The sequence below is a fragment of the Macaca mulatta genome, chromosome 8, assembly GCF_049350105.2.
Source record: "Macaca mulatta isolate MMU2019108-1 chromosome 8, T2T-MMU8v2.0, whole genome shotgun sequence".
Taxonomy (NCBI): domain Eukaryota; kingdom Metazoa; phylum Chordata; class Mammalia; order Primates; family Cercopithecidae; genus Macaca; species Macaca mulatta.
Genome location: NC_133413.1, coordinates 20,173,757 through 20,198,903, shown reverse-complemented (window position 1 = coordinate 20,198,903; position 25,147 = coordinate 20,173,757). Strand labels below are relative to the sequence as shown.

Here is a 25,147-nt window from a genome sequence, read left to right as displayed (position 1 = left end):
CATACATTTTCAAGAATGCAAGAGAATTCCAAGAATGTTTTTAAAATGCTGGCAGAAGGTTCGGCAACATATCTTTTTAGGTAGCCTATTGCTAAGGTACCCTTAGAATGGAAGTCCTTTGACGCAGGATCAACCATATTGCATTGGTACATGGTACCTATAATAATGCTATTAAGGCAATAATTGCTAAATAGGTAGATACATTTTAATTGATTTGCTGCTTTGAGTCAATAAAGTTGAAGGAACTAAGAACTCTGCTGCTTTGGAGAGAAGCAAGATAGCTGCATTTTTTAGAATACCATCTGATAAGCTTCAGAGAAGAAATATTTCTTCGTAGCTCTGCTTCTTTCAAAAAGGAAAAAAAACTATGCACATATACAGTTCATTCATTGTGATGAATGGGAAAAGCTGGCAGCATTGCTGAGTGGGCATGAAAAGGGGAAGCCAAGGTGTGCAGCTTCCATGCTAGGTGCCTAACTGTTCAGCTGGTGACATACCTGTCGAGGTATCTCTTAAGGCCTGGTCCTAACTCAGGGGCAGTTACACCGGATAAAGAGCTCTGAAGCCATTTGGTTTTATGACAAGCGACCTAGTTAAAGAGGTTGGCCTTCATTGCCATCCTGGGAAGGAATATAGGAAATATGTGGACACTGGCGGGAGAAAGCTGGAAGGATGTGGCAGCAGAGGCACACTGGGTTGTTTTAGTGAGTTAAAGTCATTCAGCACAAGAGATTTTTTGTAAATATGCTGTGCGTTGTTACTGACTTGCTTTTTTGAACACTAAATGGCATCACGATTTCCTGCAGGAGGAGCAACTGAAGTCACATGAAAGTAAGCTGAAGCAGATCACCACCGAGCTGGCCGAGCACCGCTCATATCCCCCCGACAAGAAGGTCAAAGCCAAGGACGTCGATGAGTACAAACTGAAAGACCACTATCTGGAGTTTGAGGTGTGTTGCACCCAAATGTTAGTAAATGCTGATTTCTGAGTTATCTTAGGATCTGTCCGTGAGGCGGTGTCTTTCTTTGCAGTTACTGTCACCGAGAGAGGCGTGCCTTGCCCCTGGCTCTAATTTGGGAGCTCCAGGCAAGGTCAAAGTGGTCCCTCTTGTTTGTGATTCTGTTTAAGTGCCAAACAAACATCAAAGAGTAACTGCCAGTTTATACACTTAAAAGCAAAGAGCCTGCCTGGTGGGAATAGTGTGCGCCCGCTGTGAGGGGAAGAAAAAGCACAGTAGAGGGACATGCCAGGGTAGACAGCTGCTTTCTGTGTCCCTGTGTCTCTTCCGGCAGAATCGGAGTCAAAAAAAGCACAAGGGAGGAAATGAGCCACAGAGGGATGTGAGGCATCAGCTTTTCCCTGCACATTCTTGGTGTTCGGCAACAACATGCATTTTTCTTCTTGCCACCCACTGCCCTTCAGAAGGGGGCTGATAAATTAAGTTGTGGCACATCCAGCTTTACAGTGAGTGTGCTTATTAAAAAGAATGGTAAGGATCCATATGCTCTGGCCTAGAAAAGTGTAAAATTTAAACACACATTGAAAACAATGTATTTCCAAATATTTCCGTGGCTCACTTTTCTTCCAAATTAATATCAGGGTTACACCGCCTTAGCCTCTACCTTCAGACATTTGAAGTGTTTTTTTTTAAAAAGTGGGTAGCATGCAATACAAAATCAAAAGAATTAATTATTTTGACTAATTTGACCTTTTTTGTTTTTTTTTTTCTGTTGGGTGTGCTGAATTTGCCTTTAGCCGTTCTTGTTCGCTGTAGCTCTGATCCCTTTTACTTCTCATCATTCCTCTCCTTTGTTTTCATCTTACCATCTGATTTCCTCCTCAGGCTTGAAATTTAAAATCTGCTAAGTGTCCACATCCTAGCGATCAGTCTTTGCGGCGTCTCACACCTGTCCCTTCCTTGCGTTGCTTTATAACTACTTCCTCTGCTGAGCCCTGGCTTTCTCCTCTCTCACTCTGCCCTCCTTTCTTCAGTTCATCCTAAATCCTTTGGCCAGTTGTTTTTCTGAGGTTCAACCCAGATGACTGCATTCCTCTGCTCAACAGCTGCCTGCGGCTTCCCCCATTCCCCTCCCCCCTTCCCTCCTGAAGAAAGTCTCATTCTTTCATAGGAGAGGATTTGGCGTCTCCACATTTCCGCGACCTCCGTCTTTCCCACACCGGCCTCCCTACGTTAGTCACATTTCTACCCACTCTCCCCAAACACACGTTTATACCTTTGTTCACTTACTTTCTTCTGCCTCGGATGCTCTTCCTATCATCTTCATTTCTGAAAGTCCTGTTCGTCTTTTGAGGTACAGTCCAAATTCCTCCTGTGAAAAACCTGATCTAGATATACTAGCTGGGATTCATCTGTTACAGTACTTGCCACAATTTGTTTAAGCTGAGGTTGTTTTCACCTGTCTTTGTACCTGTAGTGGATTCCATAATATCTCCCCCTACCCAAAACTATGATCCTGAGTTCATTTCCAGCCCTTGCTCTACGTGTGCTTGCTGAGTTGGATACAGTTTCATAGAAGCCTTAAAAAGTCTCTGAGTTATAATATTTTTGTTATCAAATGTAGCATTTGATTCAAAAAATGACACTTCTACTACAGATCCATGTACTAGTTTTCTTCATGGTCAAGCAAATCCTTGCTCTGGGCAGAGAACTATACTAAGAGAAATATTTATTTTGGTAAAGGTAAAAGTTTCTTAGCAAAAACTGTACAAGTCTTACCAGCAGAAGACTTGAAAAATTTCAAAAAATAAATAAATGAGGAAACCAACAACAAAAAGCTAGGCAGCTCATCTTTCCCCAGGCTTGTTCATTCTTGGGAAATGGGGGTTCTCAAAAAGCCATTATTATTCTTCACACTTCTGGAGTGGCTTTAAGCCATAGGCCCTTTTTGTTTCACACACGCTAATTAAATTTCCCAACACCTCAGTCCCTGCTTCCATCACTCAGCACCTCACTGGAGCCCTTCATGCCAAAGGGGGAAGAGCGTGTCCCCAGGAGGTGGGGGGTGGCTGCAAGGCCATGGAAAGGTTGCCATAGCTAGGAGCCCTCCCTACGTTTGAGTCTACAGCACTACCTCGTTTCTGAAAATGTAACCCACCAAGAGCCAGCATTTTCAATCCCTGACATGAAGTTAGACCAGGCTTTGCAGGGATTAAGTCTTGCTTTCATCAAATCGTCACCTCAGCGAGCTTGCAGACTGCATTCCAGGACTCATTAAAATCAGAGCCATATGCTAATATGTCAGGCAGGTTGGCTTGTCTGTCAAGCTCCTTCACCTGTGTCTATCAGAAAGGCGCAAGGGTACCTGACTTGGTGCAGCTGATATTTATGTCATGAAATAGGGAAAATTTCAGCTGTCAATTAAAAAGGGTTTTGTAAAAGTAGTGCTTTTTAAAAAGTGAACAATTGTTTTTCACTAATTTAAATTAACATTGAAGTCATATATCAGATAGAGTCCACTTTGCTATCATTGCAGCCACCAGAATTTGTCTCTTGTGAGTGCTTGCGGAGAGTCTTTGCACAGCATCCTTTGCTTCATAAGCAGTATTCCCTGAACAGGCGATATGAGAGTTATTGACCATTTTTCCCAGCTTCTAGAACACTGACTAATTGATGCACATTTGTTGACAACATGCATGAACTTTTATTATTGTATATAAAAGATAGCATCAGAGGAAGTAATTCTCTGAGAAACCTTAGTATTCATTATTTTAACAGGACCAGAAGCTCCCATGAACACAAACCTGGTGTGTGTTCTCACCCAGGTGAGAGCAGACAGCAGTGTCTGCAGTTCAGTGGGAGCCCACAGATGGGCAGTGACAAGAAGAGGGACTTTAATCACCAGGGAAGATCACAGGCATGAATGGGTGCTCTCACCTCCTCCTATGGTGGGTCCTCCTCAGGGCCTCCCTTGGTTTCAAAGCAATTCTTAACAATTTTCACAAGTCTTCGTGTGGAAAAAACACTTTTATTGTGGCAGAATATTAAGCTGTTAGTAATAACACCAGGAGTGTTCCTAATTTATGCATTTCAGTTGTTTAAATCCCAGGTTGCTTTGAGTACAAACAATGCTTCATGGTGAGCCAAATTTACCGCTCTTTCTATGCCTTAGAAACTGTCCAAACACTGACAGTAAATAATTAGAAATTCTGGTAAATGCATAGGTTCAGGGTTTAAGAAAAAATCTACAGAGAGCAAGGAAGCTTCCATCTTAGCCTGTCAGAAAAAAGATTCACTTTTACTTACAGCAGCAGACTTGACTCAGAATGGCCTCTCTCCATTGTCTGAACTCTAAGGTGAAAGCAGCAAACTTGACTCAGAATGGGCTCTCACCATTGACTGCACTCTAAGGTGAAAACAGCAAACTTGACTCAGAATGGGCTCTCGCCATTGACTGCACTCTAAGGTGAAAGCAACAAACTTGACTCAGAATGGGCTCTCGCCATTGACTGAACTCTAAGGTGAAAGCAGCAAACTTGACTCAGAAGGGGCTCTCGCCATTGACTGCACTCTAAGGTGAAAGCAGCAAACTGGACTCAGAATGGGCTCTTGCCATTGACTGCACTCTAAGGTGAAAGCAGCAAACTTGACTCAGAATGGGCTCTTGCCATTGACTGCACTCTAAGGGAAGGCGTGTCTTGTTTTCGACTGAATCTGTAACCTCCAAGCTGTGGCTTGAAATCTAATCTTACTTATGAAAGAGCCTTTAAGCATGACAACTCTACATTGAGAAACTCACCATCATTTCCCAATTTCAAGAAATAAATATCAGAAATAGCCACATTTCCTTATAAATTAACTTTTCTCTGTTTTATTCAGTTCCCATTTTACTGAAAAATATTTAATTGATCCCTGTGCTTCTGGTATATTGGGAAATAGATCAAGTTCTGGGGCAGATGGATGTTTTGTGTCAGATGTAAAAATTTACAAGGCTCCAAACAAAGCACAGTTGGTTGAGCTGTTCTGGAAAACACCTGGGCGCCTTAAGACACAGAACCATTAAAGAAATTCCCTTGACAGCAATGCAGTTGGCCCTAATGTTTCAATTTTGTGTTTCTTCAGCTTTAGAAACAACAGCTAGAAGAAGATGATGCTGTTTATTTCAAGATATTTTTCATACAACATTTGTTACAGATGCAACATTTAAGATGATTACAGATGTTAACATAACCCTTAAGTAGAGCTGGACCTGAGTAGGGAGAGGAAGAAGATACCGCATCCCAAGTCTATTAAAACCATGACTGGGCTGCAAGAGATTTACTACAGAGGAATTGCTGAAGGTCGGGTTAGTAGCTGGCTTTCAGGTCGTTGTAAAGCAAGGTAGAAAACCAGCCGACACAATGCCAGTGAATTTTATGTTGCCAGCCCACCTAATGTCAACGTGTTTTCTTTGGCCGACCTAATGTTGTATTTGTTTTAATTGTAATTTAAATGTGTTTAGGAAAGACAGGACTTGTCCTTCCCACCATTCCCTGTTATTAATATATCACATCTGATAGCTTTCTACAGTTTGTGGCATTGCTCTGGTCCCTGAAGGCTTTTGAGTTTGCAAACCCTGTACTAGAGGCTGCAGCCAGTTTTATATGCATTAAGTATGAGTTAGATCTTTGAACATGGGCTTGGAATTCATAGTCCCTTCAGTCTCAGAAGGAAGATACTTCCCCGTTATATGTGTTTTCAGGTTCCAATGCAGCAGAAAAAAAAGAGAATGTCCACTTCCCTCATGACTGAAACCAAAGACTTAGAATAAAGGTCATTTGACTTAATGGACTTGAATTCAGCTGAATACCCACTCCTGAATTGCAACCCAGAGTAGCATATGCTTATGGCTTAAGACAGTTAGGGCCCACACCGACCACATGGCTGGGAAATTCAATTTTAGAAACAACAAATGTCCGCTATAACAAAACTTATAAATTTCTTGGGATAGAATATTTTCTTAAAAATCTAGGACATTCTTGAAACATGATACACCTTTTTCTGAATTTCTATTTCTTGGTGACGTTTAAAACAGCCTGATTCCTTCCAAAATTGATATATTTGCAAAAAAAAAAAAATGCGTTCCATTCAAAGTCATTAGGAAAGCCCAAAACCATTCGTATCTGGAAGCACGGATAATATAAATTTCAAGTTGTAAACCTTTTGTTTTACTGTTGGGTGTCATGTTGCATAGTGAGTAGTGTTGGGTGGTTTATTTCCTTTTGAGCACATTTTCTGGTTGTGCTCCTAGCCTTATTCCTCAGATTGTTTATTTGTATTTGTCAACATCGGGGAGTAATTTTTCACGTTAGGGGTCATAATCTAGATCAGTTTTCCTTTCACAGGAGCAGTGCAGAGGCATATCTCAATACAGTGCCAACTGTCACAAGGCAAACCCACCCTCTGAAACAAAATTTTCTAGCTATTAAGCTACAGGGGGTCTGGATCATAAAAGTGCAAAGATAACCATTATTTCCCTTGTTCTTCCTAGTGAAAACAAGGGAGAAATTCTGTTAACCTACTTAAAGAAGATCAGTAGCAAAAGTCTGAATCTTAGTAAGTCACTCTAGCCTGGAATCAAATGCTGTCTCCTTCACAGAAGACATGACAAAGGTGATTATATGTCTGGATCTGAGGAACTGAGATAGTGTAGGTTAATAGACTTCTTGGGGAAATTTAAGACTTTTCTTTTTTTCGTGGGATGCTAAGTACAGATGGTTCCCAAATTAAGATGGTTTGACTTACAATTTTTTGACTTGATGCTCGTACAAAAGTGGTATGCTTTGAGTACAGTATTTAGTATATTACATGAGGTGTTCAATATTTTATTATAAAATGGGCTTTGGGTTAGATAATTTTGCCCTCCTGGAAGTTAATGTAAACGTTCTGAGCACATTTAAGGTAGGCTGGGCTAAGTTACAATGTTCAATAGGTTAGGTGGTGTGAATGTATTTTTGGCTTACGATATTTTCAACTTAGAATGGGTTTATTGGGATATAACCCTATCACAAATCAAAGAGATTCTGTATTACAATCATGAATCAAAAGCTAGAGATGTAAGATCAACAGTTTATGTATACCCTGAGTCCAGTTAATAATACAGACTTGATCCTTGCCTTGTCATTTGGAGTTGCATTTTGTATTACATAATGAAAGAGGACTAAGAGCTCTGAATTTTAATCTTTAAATGATAACAGCTGTGTTTGAAGAGAAGCGGTGCCTGGTAACAGGATTCTTTGAGCCACATTTTTAGTAGATGATTGCAAAGAATTAGGGCGATACCTGAGAAGGAAGAATAAGCAGCCAATCATGTGATCTGAAATGACTCCCTGTCCTTAAATCCCTCCTTCATCAATCGTTTACTGTATGCCTGAAACACCTGCTCTGATAACGGTCACTCTTTTGGGCGAAGGTATTATCTGCAGGAAAAGGACAAGTGAGCTGAGAGATAAAATCATAAAATTTGAAAAAGGACTCGATTGAGAATCCATGTTAGTCTTGTCATTGGTGTATGTGGCATGATGTTATCCTTCGTGAATCTCAGTTTCCTGCTTATAGAAATGAGATGGGATTAGGTGAATTAGCTGATAAGGCCATTCCAACTCTATATTTTCAGGAGAATGACAGATTAACACCAATTTGCTTTGGATTATGTCACCTTCACAAAGATTTCTAAGAGTGTTAAACATAGAACAAAAATATTTCCGTTCAGGAATGTCAGGTGATATAGACCAGTTCCTTTCATTTGAAGTAAATGTAAACCACCTATATGTGAATTTAAATTTTCTAGCAGCTACATTTAAAAATGGAAAGAAACAGGTAAATAGAGTGACTTCAGCAAGATGGCAGAATAGGAGCTTTCCGTTGTCATCTTCCTGCAGAAGCATTGATTTAGACAGATATCCACAGACAAGAGTACATTTGTGGAAGTCCATGAGTCCAGTGGAGAAGTTTCAGCACACCATTAGATTATAAAATCTGAGAATAGGGCCAGGCGCAATGGCTCGTGCCTGTAATCCCAGCACTTTGGGAGGCCGAGGTGAGTGGATCACCTGAGGTCAGGAGTTCAAGACCAGTCTGACCAACATGGTGAAACCCCATCTCTATTAAAAATACAAAGAAACCCCATCTCTATTAAAAATACAAAATTAGCCAGGTGTCGTGGCACATGCCTGTAATCCCAGCTACTTTGGAGGCTGAGGCAGGAGAATCACTTGAACCCAGGAGGTGGAGGTTGCAGTGAGCCGAGATCGTGCTACTGCACTCCAGCCTGGGCAATAAGAACGAAACTCTGTCTCAAAAAAAAAAAAAAAAAAAAAATCTAAGAATAGACAGAATAATGAGTAGAAGAAGAACAGTTTCACTTCACCTATGTCACCCCTACCTCAAGGCAGAAAGGTCACTGCCAAGAGAGCCCCCTGCAGCCACGACCTTCAATTTCTTCCACTGGAGAAAGTGGGAGTGTAATGAGTGAATGTCTGGCTCCCCAAGACATGCTGCCTAAAAGACCAAACTGTTTCCCACCGCACTCAGAATATTAAGGCAATCAGCACAGCTGAGTGGTTGAGAAAGATTGAAAGTAGGGAAGAGAGACTGGAGGCTTCTAATTGCTCTGTAGACCTCCATCAGAAAGTTCTCGCCAAGCTGCATGGGATGCCTCACCTACAGACCCCTTCCCCCAGCTGGTCCACAGGCACTCCAAATGCTCCATGCACCTCACAGCCGCATCCCCACCCCAAGCCAGCTCCCAGTGCATGTACAAATCATCTCTCATACAGTCACTGAGCTCAACTCTATGGGATTCAGAGAGGGCACACAAATTTGAGCATCACAGGACACTGGCCTAGGGCATGCAAATGGGAGGCTCTCAGCATTCAGTCTTGCAGGATCAAGAGAACACATACAATGTAAGAATTACCCGCTAATTGGAATGAGAAGTATAGAGTAGACATGTCCATAGAAAAAGGTCTGAGAGAGCCTCAAAATCCCTAGCTCAGCTATTTGGAGAAAGTATTTCTCACCCAAAGACAGTAAAGACTGAAGATAACTGCTTCTTCTAATGCAAAAACAGCAGTGCGAGACGTTAAGTAACACAATTCTGTAAAAATCAAAAAAATTCAATAATCTAGTAACCAATTTCAAAGACATGAACATCTATGAGTTGCCTGAAAAAGAATTCAGAATAATTATTTTAAGAAAACTCAGTAGGCCACAGAATACAAAGACAAGAATACAAGAGTTCATTGATTCCTCAATGAAATCAGGAAAACAATACAAGAACAAAAGAAGAAGTTCAATTAAGAGAAATTATTTAACAACCCAAACAAAAGTTCTGGAGCTGAAGCATATACTGAATGACACTTTAAAAATGCAATAGAAAGTGTCAACAGCAGATTTTATTATGCATAAGAAAGAAGCTGTGAACTTGAACACATGTCAGTTAAAAATATCTAATCAGAGGAGGGAAAAAAGGAAAAAGAATGAAAAGGAAGAAAGAAATCTACAGGATTAATGGAAAACATCATCAAGGGAGCTAATTGCTGCATCGTAGACGGTAATAAGGGGGAAGAGAGGGAACGTGGCAGCAAGCATTTAAAAAATACTTATTTAAAGACTGAATACTTCCTAAATCTGGAGAAAGATATGAATATCCAGGTACATGAATCTCAAAGACCTCCAATCAGGTTCAACCCAAAGAGGAATTCACCAAGACATATTATAATCAAACTGTCAGAAATTAAACACAGAGAGTCTTGAAAGCAGGAAAGAAAAGGAGTTGAAAAGTGATATCTGCAAGATGGCTTAGACATACCTGGCACTTATGCCCCTCACAAAAACAACCGAAACTCAACTAGAGTGTCAGAGGGAAAGCATTAGAGTGCAGCAAGGGAGTGGTGAGATCCCTCTAGTGTTCAGAAGCCCAGGAAGGCAGCATAGTGAGGGTGATCGGGCACCCTGCCTCTGCCAACTCATGTTCCCTGCTGAGATTAGCTTGGAGTCAAGACGGATTACCCTTTGAGGGCAAAAGGTGAGCAAAAGATCCCCATCAGCTTCCATTGCCACTGAAGACACCTGCAGTTCTTACTGCAAGAGTATACCACAGCCATAGCAAGCCCTGAGCCTAGTTTGGGGAGCTGCCTGTAATTCACACAGCTACATTGCTTCCGATTAGGAGCACATGTTGCGCATCCCTCACTTTACCCTCTATGTAAGCTGCTGCAGTATGGTACCACCTTAAAACCAGATCCACTGCTAGAGTATGTCCTGCTCTGAGGGCCAGTGGCCTCTGTGCACCTCCGATCTTGGGTCTCCACTGTCATTCCATCGAGCTTACATGGGTGGGTGCCCAGCACTAGGGCCCAGGAACAACTGCGGACTCAGATCCTGCACATGAGACAAATTAATCCCAGGCTGGCTTAATTGCTGCAAGCTCATGCCCCTGGCTAGAGAAACAGCCCAGATGACTCACCAAAGGCAGACCTGCTCTTGAGCCAGCAGAACCACCATGTTCCCTCACCTCCAGCTGGAGGTACAAGCCAGCAAATATGTCCCTGGCATTCATATCTCCGAACCATGGAGCAGTTGTAGCCTATGTAATTTAGATGTGGAATCTAAAAATCTCAAACACAAAGAAACAGAGGGTAGAAGGGTGGTCACCAGGGGTTAAGGTGGGGGTTGGAGGGAAATAAGTAGATGTTGATCGAAAGGTGCAGACGTACAGTCGTAAGATGCGTAAGTTCTGGAGACCTAATATACAACATGGTGATTGTATTTAATAATAACGTATTATATACTTGAAATTTCCTGAGGATAATAGATCTTAAATATTCTCAACATAATGAATAAATAGATGAAACAGGTGAAATTAATTATAGTGAGATTTTTTAAAATTTTACATAAAATGTCCAAAATATTTTACTTTATTTTTTCCATACAGAATCTTCAAAATCTAGTGTTTGTTTTACACCTACAGCATAGCTCAATCCAGTCTAGCCCTATTTGGCATGTCTCATAGCCACACATAACTTGTGACTCACTGGCTGCTTGGGTTGGAAGGTACTTCACCAAGACGAGCTCAGAATTGGACACGGACTCGTAAGATGACTACTTATGGTACTTCCCATTTAAAGGATCACTTAAACTGGAAATTCAGAAAGTTTAAAATTACTTCAAGGCTGGGCATGGTGACTCACGCCTGTAATACCAGCACTTTGGGAGGCTAAGACGGGTGGATCACCTGAGGTCAGGAGTTCGAGACCAACCTGGCCAACATGGCGAAGTCGCTTCCCTACTAAAAATACAAAATACTAGGTAGGCATGGTGCCAGGCACCTGTAATCCCAGCTACTTGCTGAGGCAGGAGAATTGCTTGAACCCGGGAGCTGGAGGTTTCAGTGAGCCGAGATTGCACCATTGCACTCTAGCCTGGGTGACAGAGTGAGAGTCCATCTCAAGAATAAATAAATAAATAGACTATTTCAGGTCCAAAAGGAATAAGTAAATGTTGGTGATGAAATGTCTTAGGAGATCACTGGGGAAGGTAGTTTAGATCATAGTTCCTTCTGCTACTCCTCAAATCACACTGTAAGGATTTCCTGGAAGGACTGACCCTGTCCCATTAAGCCTGGCGTTAGCCCTTCTAGAGCTGTGAGTGTGACACACAAGCTGTCATGGAAAACTCTGGGAACATACTTCTAAGGGATACCCGGTATGACTTCAGGGAATTCCAGTACAATCAGAAGGAAAAGCAAAGTGTAAACCAAAAGATTAAGCATGTGCCCTATATTAAAATGTCGCCATAACAAGCTCCCTTTTTTGTTTTAGAAGATATAAGTTACACAGGGAAAAATTTAGTGAGTGACAAACTTTTATCCTTAGGCAAAATTTAGTCTCTTACCCAGATAGCAGTACTTCTTTAGCCCAGATTGCTTACCTTGGGTAAGTAGAAGCTTAACCTTCTATCCTTGTGTTTCAGAGGCTTTTTTTTTTTTCCATTTTGCTGAACAACAAACTTGGTAATCCTGTTAATCCAATCAGGGTGTGTTTTCTTTCTCAATTTTATACTCAGCTATAGTCAAAACCATCACAAGGCCAAGCTGGGTAGGACCTTTGGGAATAGCCAGAGCCAGAGGCCTTGTGGGTGGCAGATCTTCATAAGGTTGGTCTCTTTGTGGGTTGGAACCAGGCAATTTGTTTCTAGAGTTTTCCACCTAGAAAATAAAACGTGTGATGTTTTCTAAGTAAGCTTTGTAGACTTACAGAATGTTGATTTTAGTTTTGAAAAAGAGATGAAAAGCTGAATACTTATACAGACTGAGTTGAAAGAAAGAATTTTGAGAGCTAGAGAAACGGTGTAAAGAATTAGAGAAATCATAGTATTTTTAAGTTAGTTTTCAGCAGAAATTGCATACTCTTCTTAACAACTCACTTCTCCTCCTCCTTCTCCACAAAGATGACAATGTTGTTATTCAAGGGTAAAAGCACCTGCTTTCTACTCCTAGTCTTGGCGACTGATTGGGCCCTGAGGAAAGGAATAGCAGGGCCTGGAGGTGGGGAGCGTCTACTGGTGGTCACTCAGCTCTCCTTCCTGTCTGAAAGGCCTGTCCAGGAAACTCCACAGGGGCAGTGAAGAGTAAAGTAGAGCTGAGTCCACAGTCAAGAGCAGATTCCTATGAGAGCTTCATGGGGCAGGGCCTAGGAACAGAACACAGACAAATGAAGCTCTCAGAACACTTTCTGCAGACCCAGGTCTCCTGGACTGTTCTAATGTTGAGCTCTTGACTTCTTCTGATTGTATCATTGTGTTAAAAAGTCAGCTTTTTAATTTGTAATTTTTTAAAAAAATGAAAGTCACAGAGTTCATTTAGAGAGCAATAGGGTAGAAAGGGAGAATGAATCAAAAGAATGGAATTCACACTTTCTTTGGATTTACCAGAAAGCCATGAACACAAACTATATAAATAAAAATGTGTGGTTATTTGCTATATTTAGGCAGTAGGTTACTACTGTATTCTGAAGCCTGATAAGGGAGTAGCATAGGGAGGAAAAAAAAAAAAAACCCTGAACGTTTTCTTTTTAAAAATGTAATTTCCAGCATAGCTTTCATGTAGGAACTCTGTTTTGCATGCAGTTGCTTTCTTAAGTCAGTAGGTAGTGGTGGGTGGGCCACCTGGTCAAGGAGAAAGTCTCTGCAACTCAATTCTGCCATCATCCTGTAGTACGCCGAAGGAAAATGAACAGTCCTTACTTGAATAAGCAGTTCCTTCAGAAGCTCCTTGTTTTGTTGGTTTTTCTTTTTTTTTTTTTTTTTTTGGTTTATTTCTTTGTTTTCCATTGTAGAGATCTAGGAGCAAACTGTATTGCTGTGTATATGACATTATTGCTTTTCTGCTCATTTTGTCTTAAGATGACCTTTTGCCCTGTCTGCATGAGAAAATGAAATGTCAGGAGGAAATGTATTCAGGATTTGATTGCTAGAGCAGTGAGGTCTGAATGCAAATAGGAGCAGTAAGTTAAAATTGCAGCCCAGTTGTATTTTCATTCAGGTGGTTACTATCGTATTCATGTATCAGAGGTCAAAAGAAGACATTTTTCTATTAAATGGGATATAAAATGGTATGCAGGGCTCTGGAGAGAAACTGTTCAGTGAGATCCATGTAAATATGTGTGTGGATATGATTAAACTACTTTTCAAAGAATATCAATAGTTGTAATTTTTTTCAAAACGCAATTAACATTCACCCCAAGTAGCAGCTTACATGGTCTTAGACACGTCAATTTTTATTTACCCCTGGTAGGCATTGATGCTAGTGAAAAGGGATTTTTTTCCCTACATATTTGGAAAGTATTTATTTATTTAATTTTTTTTTTTTTTTTTTTTTTTGCGGGGACAGAGTCTCGCTCTGTCACCCAGGCTGGAGTGCAGTGGCACAATCTTGGCTCACTGCAAGCTCCGCCTCCTGGGTTCAGGCCATTCTCCTGCCGGACTACATGTGCCGGTCGCCACTCCCAGCTAATTTTTTTGTATTTTTTTTTAGTGGAGACAGAGTTTCACCGTGTTAGCCAGGATGGTCTTGATCTCCTGACCTCGTGATCTGCCCGCCTCAGCCTCCCAAAGTGCTGGGATTACAGGTGTGAGCCACCGCACCTGGCCATATTTGGGAAGTACTTTTACAGATAATTGAAGATCAGCTTAATAAATAAAAAAAAAATTGTAATAAGGAGGGGTCACACACTGAAGAAAGAATTTTACTTTAGTAGACAAAGACGCCATTAAACACTTGAGTTGCCTTTGGCTCTTAGTGGTCACAAAAGGCTTTATGAAAACAGCAAATTGTAATTAAGACAGAGAGCCCACTGAATGGGCCAGGTCCAGGAAAACAGTACATAGATGCTTGTCAGCAAAGATTTGCCGTTGCAGTTGTATTTGGTAAAATCCCATCCCAAGTTGTTTTTGTGATAGTGCAATTATATTATGCTTATACTGCTGGAACTGTGTTTACCCTGTTGGAGCACTCCTGAGGAAGGAAGCTGAGTGTGCAACTCTGAGATTATTTAGAATTGACCTGAGAGTGAATCTGCAGAGACGAAGATAAAATCTTTAATAACATAACCAAAGGTAGCAAAACTGTCCCTGAGGCACACTATTTCTTTGCAACTGTCTGCCCTGGTAAATGAAAGACACATACCTGAAAGGGCTACATTACGAAGACTGAACAACAATTTGGGAGAATGAATTAAGGCGACTCTTACTAGTTAGAGGCATTGTCAACAGCAGGCTACCTGACTGCAAGACTCTTCTTTTTACGGCCACCATGCTTTCCGTGGACTCATTGTTACACATCCCATCTCAATTTGAATGTGCCATATCTGGAACTATGTTAACTTTTGTGTAGTGATTACTTTGTGGCCTGAAATTATATTAGTTAAAGCATCTTTTTGTTGTTTCAGCTTCCCTTTTCTACCATCTGTCTATAAAAAATTATCAAAGCGAAGATATAATACTTGAATATTGTTATTATTTGTTTAGTACTAACAGCAGATCCCCTCCTGAATTCATATTGATGAGGCTAATATCCTCTGACCCTGGGAACTTAGAATCTTAGGTTAGTATGGAATTATGTATCCAAAAGGTAAATGAGCTCCTGATACATTACATGTCAATTTCATGTGAGAATGATCAGGCAAGTAGATTCCAGATATAAATAATTCTTCACAAATCCTTATGTTTTTAATGTATGCTTTTAGAAGACAAATGTAGAGGCTTCATGTTGTAATGAATTGTAGTGAGACCTATTAATTATCCAAATGAGGAATCACTGGAGACTACATATAGTGGTCCAGTTTCTCACTTTATTTTGAAGCTCAAAGTGGGCAATAAAAACTATTCTTCATGTATTACTACTTAAGAGATTCTCAGGGCTGGGCAAGGTGGCTTACGCCTGTAATCCCAGCACTTTGGGAGGCCGAGGCAGGCAGATCACCTGAGGTCAGGAGTTTGAGACCAGCCTGACTAACATGGAGAAACCCTGTCTCCAATAAAAATACAAAATTAGCCAGGCGTGGTGACGCATGCCTATAATCCCAGCTACTTGGGAGGCCGAGGCAGGAGAATGGCTTGAACCCAGGAGGCAGAGGTTGCAGTGAGCCGAGATCGCCCCACTACACTCCAGCCCGGGCGACAACGGTGAAACTCCATCTTAAAACAAAACAAAACAAAACAAAGATTCTCAGAAAATGGGTCTGTGTTTTAGGGACCTCGAAAGTGTAGTATAACCTAAGTTTCTCTTTAAAGACAGAGAAGAAGCCCCAGTCCTAAGAAAGACAGGCTGTACCTCAGTGCACTGTTGAGGATCTGCCATGTGTGGTATCTTGACAACAGAGGTCAAGAGGATGTGAAGCAGAAGTGGACAAGCCTTGGCCATGTGGTGCCTTACGAGCTTCAGTACTGACAGGGTCAGACCTTAGCATTTTTGTGAAAAACATCATTGGAACAGTGGGATACTGAAGATAAAGGTGTGTTCCCAGAGGATCCTGAATAGGGAATACATCAGGCTTCTACCATCAACGTATATATCCATGTTATTTTTCTTTTTCTGGATTTGCCATATTACGGGTTCAAAATATATTTTCTACCGTATATGGAAAAATGTGTTCCTCCTCTTTCTATTCATGCAGTCAGTGGTGCTTATTCTTTGTCCACTGTGTGTTCTCGGCCCTGGGGATATATTAGTAAATAAACGCAAAGTCCTTGCCCTCATGTGATGGTATCTAGTATTGGGGGGCAAAGGAGGAAATCAAAGGTTTTTTTTTTTTTTTCAAGTAAAATATAAGGCTGTCAGATGGGGAGAAGTGCTAAGGAAAAAATAAAGCAGTGAGAGTAGGTGTTCCAGTTTTAGATTTTGATGGCCAGGAAAGGCCTCAGTGTCACGGTGATGTTAGAGTGAACACCTGAAAGAGGTGAAGGAGGGGAGGGAGGAAGTCCTGTGGGCTTCCGGAAGAAGAGCTTTTTGGACAGAGAAAAGCAAGTTCCATAGGTCCTTGAATAGGGGTGTGTGCCGTGGAGGCAGATGCAAGCCCAGGGACAGAACTGAGAGATTGGGCCAGGGGAAGGGGGTGACACGTGGGTTTTCTAGGCCATTTTAAGGATTCCTGGTTTAGAAGGATTTTAAGGATGAGAAGCCATTGGAGTATTTTGGGCAGAGCTGACACACTCAAACGTTTCAACAGGACAGTGTGTTTTGAGAGGAGTGCACGTGGAGGGCAGGGAGGGAACAGGGAGAGCAGTCAGGCGACTGTGGGAGGAACACAGGCACAAGATGATGAGCTCGGTCCAGACTGGAAATGGGAGAGGTGGTGAGAAATGGTGCAGTTCTGAAGACAGATGGACAAAGCTTGCTGACCGAAAGGATATGAGGCATTAGAGAAAAGAAAGAGTGAAGGAGCAAAGCTTTTATTGTCGAATTTCCTTCTTCACCACTTAAGAATTATCCCTAAGCTTTCTTCTTAAGTACTATCTAATCATTTCCTAGAACCTAAAAGTGGTTACAGAGACAGGCATATCTGAGATACTGCAGGTTCAGTTCCAGAGTACTGCAGTAAAGCGAATATCACAAGCAAGTCACCCAGATTTGTTTCCCAGTGTATATACAAGTTATGTTTAAGCATACAGTCATCCATTAAGTGAACAGTATGTTTATGTTTTCAAAAAAAAATGTATGTACCTTAATTTTAAAATACCTTATTGCATACCACCTTCTATCAGAATAGCAAAAGAAGCTGCTTTCATAAACTGTCCTAGCAGACTTCTATTTACACGTCAGGGGCCAAATCTATAACACAGGGCAGCAACGGAAACTAACAGAGACAGGGTCACGCCTGCTTTAAACTATAATTCCTCTCATGGGGCTGGGCACGTTGGCATTCTTAATAAAGATCAAAGTTCCCTTAGCACGAAAGAAGAGGCTGTTCAGGAAGCAGGACACACTGTCTGCCACAATATGATTGATGAGCTTCTTGGGTCCAGGTTCACCACTTGAACACTGATGATCGTTTTCAGTCTCTGAGCTGGTGCGTCAAACCTTTAAAAAGTAATTTACTGGCTGGGCACGGTGCCTCACACCTGTAATCCCAGCAGTTTGGGAGGCCGAGGCAGGCAGATCACGAGGTCAGGAGATTGAGACCATCCTGGCCAGCGTGGTGAAATCCCGTCTCTACTAAAGTACAAAAAATTAGTCGTGCTTGGTGGTATGCACCTGTAGTCCCAGCTTCTCGGGAGGCTGAGGCAGGGGAATCGCTTGAACCCGATAGATAGAGGTTGTGGTGAGCCGAGATTGCGCCACTGCACTCCAGCCTGGAGATAGAGCAAGACTCCGTCTCAAAAAAAAAAAAAGTAATTTATTAATAAACTTCTTGCTGCTGCTTTACTTTTTCTACACACCAGCTTTCATTTAAAACTTAAATTTCACTGTTGGTCTTAGGAAAAAAGATGCAAATCACATCTTCTCTGAAAGGAAGAAAGGAAGTGTAAACCCTCCCGATTATGTTGTTGCGTAATTGAGAAGTATGACCTACCTACTGCCCAGAAAGAGAATACAAGGAGAAATCAATGAAGAGAGAAACTTTAAGTTATGTTTCTTGCCGCTGCTCTCCAGAGCATCATTCAGAGTTATTTTTCTTTACTCTGAGACAATTTTATTTTGTCCTCAAATCCTCTGGACGGCATTAACTTACGTGGCTGAGTCTGTAATCCTCTAGAGACTTGGCTAAAACTAATACCTGCTGAATAGTCCTGAGATTAAAGTTATGTTTTCCTAAAATGTTTTGAAGAGGAATATTTGGTTTGGTTCAGTAAAATGTAGACTCAGAGACTGGTAAAATGCAAAGCTACATTACTGGGTTTTTTGTAACCTCTGCCCCTATAAGCCTGTTTTAAGTTAGAAGTGGAACACAGTATTTGCAAACCCATCAACCCTCGAAGGCTTCCTTAACAACAGGGCAGGCTTTGTCTTCTGACTCCCTTTACCCCCTTTTCTCTGCTTTGTCTTTTCTTCTGGTCTGATGACTCATGCACTGCCACACCTCTGCTGTGCCTTTTGTTTGGTGATTGACACACCGATGTAATTTATTTCAGACAATAGCTTTGCAGCTGGAGCTGTAAAATGAGTGGATGAGGTGGCTTTCCTTCATTTATTTTTCAGGTGGATTTTCCCAGTAGTATCAGTTGCTTCAAAGACTAGTGGGAAACTGTCCCTATCACCTTCTCTCCTTTTGTCCCGTTTCAAGTGATCTAAAAATTTTCTTTTCGTTCTCTTTTCATTGTGTAAATGCTCCAGCTTCATGAAATTGTATGCCTTACACTGGTTTCCTGAATCTATTTTTATACTACCTTCAGACTATGTTATTAAACTTTGTTTCTATTGGGGGTAGTTCTTTTCTGTATGTTAATCTTGCCACCAGGCAGTTTAGGAGTAGATTAATTAATAAATTCATAAAATGAAAAGGAGTTTAGGATATTTATGTCCTGTGAATGTTATCTTGTTCAGTCCTGTCATTTCACAGTGCATGTACTGACGTGTGATACTGATGACATTTTTTGCTAGCGAATGCCCGGATGAAGCCATCGTGTAGCCTTCCGAGACAATGCTTAGCATGTTATTCTTTATTTTGTTACTTCTTCATTGGAATTAGAATGTGTATTTAGTAATGCTTTAAACTGCACATAACAATACTTGATAAACAGTGGTTTAACCCACAGGATATTTATTATTCATACTTAACATGATTCCAGAGGGAGTAGCCTTAGTGTTGGATCCAGCTCATCATGTCAACATGGCTGTCTCCGTCTTTCCATTTTTCCTCAGGCGTAGCATGTTGTCCTATTTCCTCATATCTACTGCCCAAGTCATGGGGCAGCAGCTTTAGGATTTGTGTTAAGGAGGGAATAAAAATAAGAGGCTAGGCCAGGTGTGGTGGCTCATGCCTGTAATCCCAGCACTTTGGGAGGCCAAGGTGGGTGAATCACCTGATGTCAGGAGTTCGAGGCCAGCCTGGCCAACATGGCGAAACCCTGTCTGTACTAAAAATACAAAAATTAGTTGGGCGTGGTGGTGTGTGCCTGTAATCCCAGCTACTTGGGAGGCTGAGGCAGGAGAATTGCTAGAAACCGGGAGGCGGAGATTGCAGTGAGCTGAGATCACGTCACTGCACTCCAGCCTGGACAACAGAATGAGACTCCATCTCAAAAAAAAAAAAAAAAAAAAAAAGAATGAGAGGCTAACCCCAGTGACTTCTCCTTAAAGTTTGTCCCTTTTATCAGAAAGCAAAATCACTTTCCCAGAAGCCCCCCAAAAAGACTCTTCCTTACCTCTTACTGACCACAATATCACATGGCCCAACTTAGCTACAAGAGAAACTGGAAAAGTAAGTATCTCTGGTTTTATTAGTCTTTGTAGTGAAAGGCACGTAAGAGTAGAGGGAGTTGAGAATGGCCTTTGACTGGCCAACCAACAGTGTCTGTCAGAGTACTTATCCTAAAATCTGTATACATATAATCTGTATTTTCGTATCAGTGAAGCTTAACAGCCATGGGTTTTGAACTCAGATTGCCTTGGTTCAAATCCCAGTTTCATTTCTTCCTTTGACTTTGAACTTCTCTTTGCCTTTGTTGCCTTAACTGTAAAGCAGGGATGGTAAGTTATCAGTGTATGAATATTGTGTGAATGACCTGTTCTTAGCATGTTGGCACTCAATAAATGTCATCGGCAACCAACGCTCACACCCCACTTGAATACTGGCCAACCCCGGAACATACTGAATGTCTAGCAGCTTTTTCCCATTGTTAAACCAAACAGCTTGAAAAGGTAGCACTTCTAAATTACTAACTTAAAACTGACACATACAAAACCCAATTTGACTAGAAAAATCCCTAAGATGGATGTATAGTCAAAACAGAATTTGCCTGCCTTTGTTGGGACAATTTATAACTGACATGTTCTTTGGTTTAGAAATAAAACACTTGAAACTTTCTATAAATTCTTCATGTGTTGAGGCAGGATGGTGGAATACTTATTTTGACCAGAATATATCAAATTAAGAATCTAAGACCTGTCTATAAGTTGCAACATATATGATAGTTCTATATATTGATCGGGATAGAAACTAGAAAAAAAAAAAGTGCCAGAGCTATGGAAAAAGAAAAAAATCTTAGAAATTCAAGAGACAGAGGAATCAAGGAACTTTTTGAAACATAGTAGGTACTCAGTCCATAGTTGATGATAAATATTGTTGAGTGAGAAAAGCATCAGAAAATAACTTGAAATTCTGCAAACTTCATACCGTTCATAGCAGCAACTGTTCATAATAACCAGAGAAGTGGGTAATCCTTGCAGAAAAGCAATACAGGGAAACCCAGAGCAGCTTCTAGAAAGTGGTATGGTCTCATCGGGGACTGTACAGGAGAGTCGCTCGCCATGGAGTGATCCCTCAAGATGAGCCTTTCTAGGGTTACGGGGAGTCAGAAAAAGAGGAAACAACCATATCCAAGCCAGTTTCATATGAGGCCTGGATTACCTGGGGAGGCTCAGGTGACTTTAGTACAGAGCCACAAGAGCCATGTAGCCGCCGAAAACCAGAGGTGACAGCTCCTCCAACTTAGACCTTTCTCATGCCTGAGTGTTCTAGATTCATGGTATTCCATCTGGTAGCCAGTAACTCCAAGTTGACATTCCCTCAGAATCTAGAACAAATGAGAACTAAAATTCTAACTTAATTTCCTATCTAGATAATTGAATCAATCAGTCAGTCTCTGTAGTTGCCTCTCATGTACCCAGTAAGTGCCCAAGTAATTTGTCAGTTTGGGAAATGAAGCGAAGTCTTCAACAGCCATTCACATTCTCCAGGTGGGTAATGCACTAGGTGTGCTGCACACGTGCATTTTGAACAGTTTTCTGACTGCCGTTGTTCTCTGGCTTTGCCTTCAGAAAACCCGCTATGAAATGTATGTCAGCATTCTCAAGGAAGGAGGCAAAGAGCTCCTGAGTAACGATGAAAGCGAGGCTGCAGGACTGAAGAAGTCGCACTCGAGTCCTTCGCTGAACCCGGATACGTCTCCGATCACTGCCAAGGTCAAGCGTAATGTGTCAGAGAGGAAGGATCACCGACCTGAAACACCAAGCATTAAGCAAAAAGTTACTTAGAGTCCGTCTGCGGCCAGGAAGTGCTGGTCATGGAGCAAAATAGGGTTTTTCAAGATCTTTCTGGTAATCCGTGAATATATTTAAAAAAAAAAGTCTGTGACAAAATGGTGCATTAGTAATTTTTTCTATTGTACATTTTTGTTAGTTTCTGTACAGATTGTCTTTGCTCTTGATTTCTTTTGCTTTGATGATTTTTGCAACTTGATAGCTAATGCACCTTTTCTGTGAGGAGGAGGGGATCGTGATTTCAGTATGAATTATGTATCCCTTCTCTTTTGGTTTTCTCTTGTTTGCAGTCTGCTCAGTTGTTTTATGTATTCTCAAATCAACTGTTACACTTTTTTTAAGGTTAAAGAATTTAATCCATTGTGAAACGCTTAACTGGACAAACTGTAGTTTTAGTAAATTCTAGCTGGAGTTAATATACGCCTTTATATGTGAAATCTTGCCCAGTCACAGAGGTAGAATTGAGCACTCACAGATGCTCCAGTAAGAATCGCAGTGCTGGGAATCTAGATGCTCCAATATGAGGCAGCTGCGTGTGCAGCTTAGCACTTCCTGTTGAGATCGGACCCTGCTGGAAGCAGGGAGAAGGAGCGTGAAGATCATAGGATTGAGAACGTAGGGAAGCACATTAGCTTGCTTGAAGTGCTGATTCCATTTCAGCCAAGCAAGGGAAAGAGGAATTGGAGTCATTTTGCGTTTGAAGGTTGAGGAAAGATTGATACCCAGTTGATTTTGTTTGCTAAAGGATGGGGGCAGTAATCGGCCCTTGAGGAGCTGCAACAGTAGGCATGTGCGCAGTCTGCAGGAAATTGTTACCTCACTCCCACAGGGTCTAGACTAGAAATCCATCATCTCTATCGTTGATATCCTTCCATACAGGAATAGATTCTTTCTTACTCTACATATGTGTGTGTGCGTGCGTGTGTGTGCATGTGTGGGCATGGGGTTGTGTCCTGGTCATGATGTTGGGGTCTTCCTTCCTAACAAAATAATGCATTTTAAAATGAAACCGCTTTTGTTCTGTCCTTAAGACAAAATAAGGGAGGAAAAAGTAGCTGCAGTTGTCCACAATGGATATTGGCTCTTTAAAATATGTGTGAAAGTAATAGTCGGAATGAATTGTGGTTGGAAAACTGAGGGATCCGCTGGTCGCAGGTGCAAAGTGACTTTGTTTATTTTTGTCTCAGTCTCCTTGATAGCCACTTCACTCTGCTACTACTCAACTTTCTCCTAAAAATACTTTATCTATTTTCAGTCCTTTCTTTCTGTCTACTCAAAATGGTTCTATTAACTTTGCAGTCATGAGCTTGTTCCACTTACAGTCCCTTTGAAATTCAGGGTGATAAACAGAATATTCTCCTGTAGAGGAAGAGAAGGGAATGAAAGTTTAGCCCACTGAGACCTAGAACTTTGTGATTTCCTCACCTTGAAACTCTAGTCCCTAAAGTTATAATCTCCACAAGTGGCACAACTGCAGAACTAATAGAATCACTCTGATGATTCTTTTACCTCCCTTAGAAGTGTTCTATAGTTCTGCAGTTTATTTGTTGAAGGTACTATGACCAAAGAATCAGCTGCTCTAAGTGAATAGCATGGTTCCAGTGAATTAGAGAAAACCTGCTGTAAAACCATGGTAGTGTCTAAGTGGTATGTTATTATGATATACTAGCATTTATTTACAGAATTATTTATTTAATGTTTACTTCCTTCCCCTCTCTAAATGTCCATACTTGCTGTTGCCCAGAGAAGGGTTACCCCTCTCTAGGATTGCAGTTGCTTTCTTTGTAATAAGTATTTTGCCACACCTTAAAAAAAAAAAAAAAAAAAAAAAACTCACTTTTAACTCTCTGCCTTGTTTGGGTAAAGGCAGTAAGTAAGTTTATGTTTCAGAACTGCAAAACAAACAGGATAGTTACCAATATGGCCCATGTATCAGATTGACTTTTGTAGCATTCTCACTGAATGCAACATGTCCACAAGCAAGTTGTCTATCTTTCTACCTGATAATCTAAATTATCAGGGTATTTGTTTTCTGCCTAAATATTTACACTAAGCAGAGGGGAGAGAGGTACCTAGACCATGTCATCTATGAGCTTCAGTAACTAAAGAAAAAGGAACTTCCCTGAGTGGCTTGAACGTGTTTGCCCACAGTCTATGTCTATGTATATAGAATGTCTGTATGTATTTTACTTATTTAATATACATTGAATGGTACCTTGCTACAGTATTTCTGACATTTGGAGTATTGAAATACTCGGCTAGCATCAGCATCACTATAGCACTCTCCGTGTCATATGACTCACTAATATTAACTCCAGGGACTGCTGGATAGGCTCATAGATCATTGGATACAAAGGGCTCTTTTGAAGCTTCAGTATACCATGTTTGCATAGTATATCTTTAAACACAACTTTAAAGGTTCTTCTGTGAGCCAGGGTCTCAGACTGCCATAGCATGATGCGGTCCATCTTTAGCGCATAGGCTGAGAACACCTCTTCCCTGAGGCTTCTGGAAGGTTGCTGTCAAGAGTGCATGAAGGAGGCCAAGAGTTTATGCTATGGGAGGAAACAGTCACTGATTTGCTTAGATTCTGAGAGTCTGGCCCATAGCCAACCACATTTTCTTTTGGGATAATTTCTTTTCTGTGGTATCTAGCCAGAAGAAATTGAGGATGTTTCCTTTCATAGCTGCTCCAAGCCTGAAGAAATTGAGGATGTTTCCTTTCATAGCTGCTCCAAGCCTGTTGCCCAATTCACGGTACAAGGGAGGACCCCTTCCCTTTCTTCTGAAGGTACGCCACCCACCTCTATCCCCCACCCACCTCTGTCCCCCACCCAACTCTGTCCCCCACCCACCTCTGTCCCCCACCCACCTCTGTCCCCCACCCAACTCTGTCCCCCACCCACCTCTGTCCCCCACCCAACTCTGTCCCCCACCCACCTCTGTCCCCCACCCACCTCTGTCCCCCACCCACCTCTGTTCCCCACCCACCTCTGTCCCCCACCCACCTCTGTCCCCCACCCACCTCCATCCCCCACCTCAGCACCCAGGAGCCTTGGGACTTCCTTCCATATGATAAATCATTCTTGTTCACATCAATATACTTCATATTGATTTCTAGTATAGAAAATCTTGATAGCCATCAGAATACCTTGGTCATAGTCTTGTTGCAAAATTGACCATACAGGTGGCCCATGTATAAAATCTGTACTTTAAAGGTTGTTCCCACCTCACATGCTGGCTTTTACAGGGAGGTGTCTGGGATTCCTCTTTAGCAATCAAAACTTAATTACTAGGATGCAGAGTCCTTACTTTATCGCCAGCCCATAGGCATTTCTGAAGTGCTCTTTTTTGAAACGTCATTTTGCTAACTCTCAGCAGTGTCTAATTAAACTGAGCAATACTTTTGTGAATTTTTTTTTTTTTTTTTTTTGAGACGGAGTCTCGC

At 41.4% G+C, this 25,147-nt stretch overlaps 1 protein-coding gene and 1 long non-coding RNA gene across 8 annotated transcripts in view; one reads left to right on the top strand and one right to left on the bottom strand.

Moving 5' to 3' along the window:
* Positions 1-22,688, top strand: part of PSD3 (pleckstrin and Sec7 domain containing 3) — a 696,970-nt gene extending 674,282 nt beyond the window's left edge. For all 7 annotated transcript variants that reach the window (XM_028852422.2, XM_028852423.2, XM_077943114.1 and 4 more), the window contains 2 exons: positions 807-950; positions 21,478-22,688. In XM_028852422.2, coding sequence (XP_028708255.2) covers positions 807-950; positions 21,478-21,693 — 360 coding nt within the window. In that variant the 3' untranslated portion in view covers positions 21,694-22,688. The remainder of the gene's footprint in view (positions 1-806; positions 951-21,477) is intronic.
* Positions 22,689-24,276: 1,588 nt separating this feature from the next.
* Positions 24,277-24,540, bottom strand: LOC144330718 (uncharacterized). The gene is made up of 2 exons (XR_013397109.1): positions 24,440-24,540; positions 24,277-24,397 (listed from the first exon to the last, which is right to left on the bottom strand). It is a non-coding gene; the product is annotated as an uncharacterized LOC144330718 (long non-coding RNA).
* Positions 24,541-25,147: the final 607 nt, after the last annotated feature.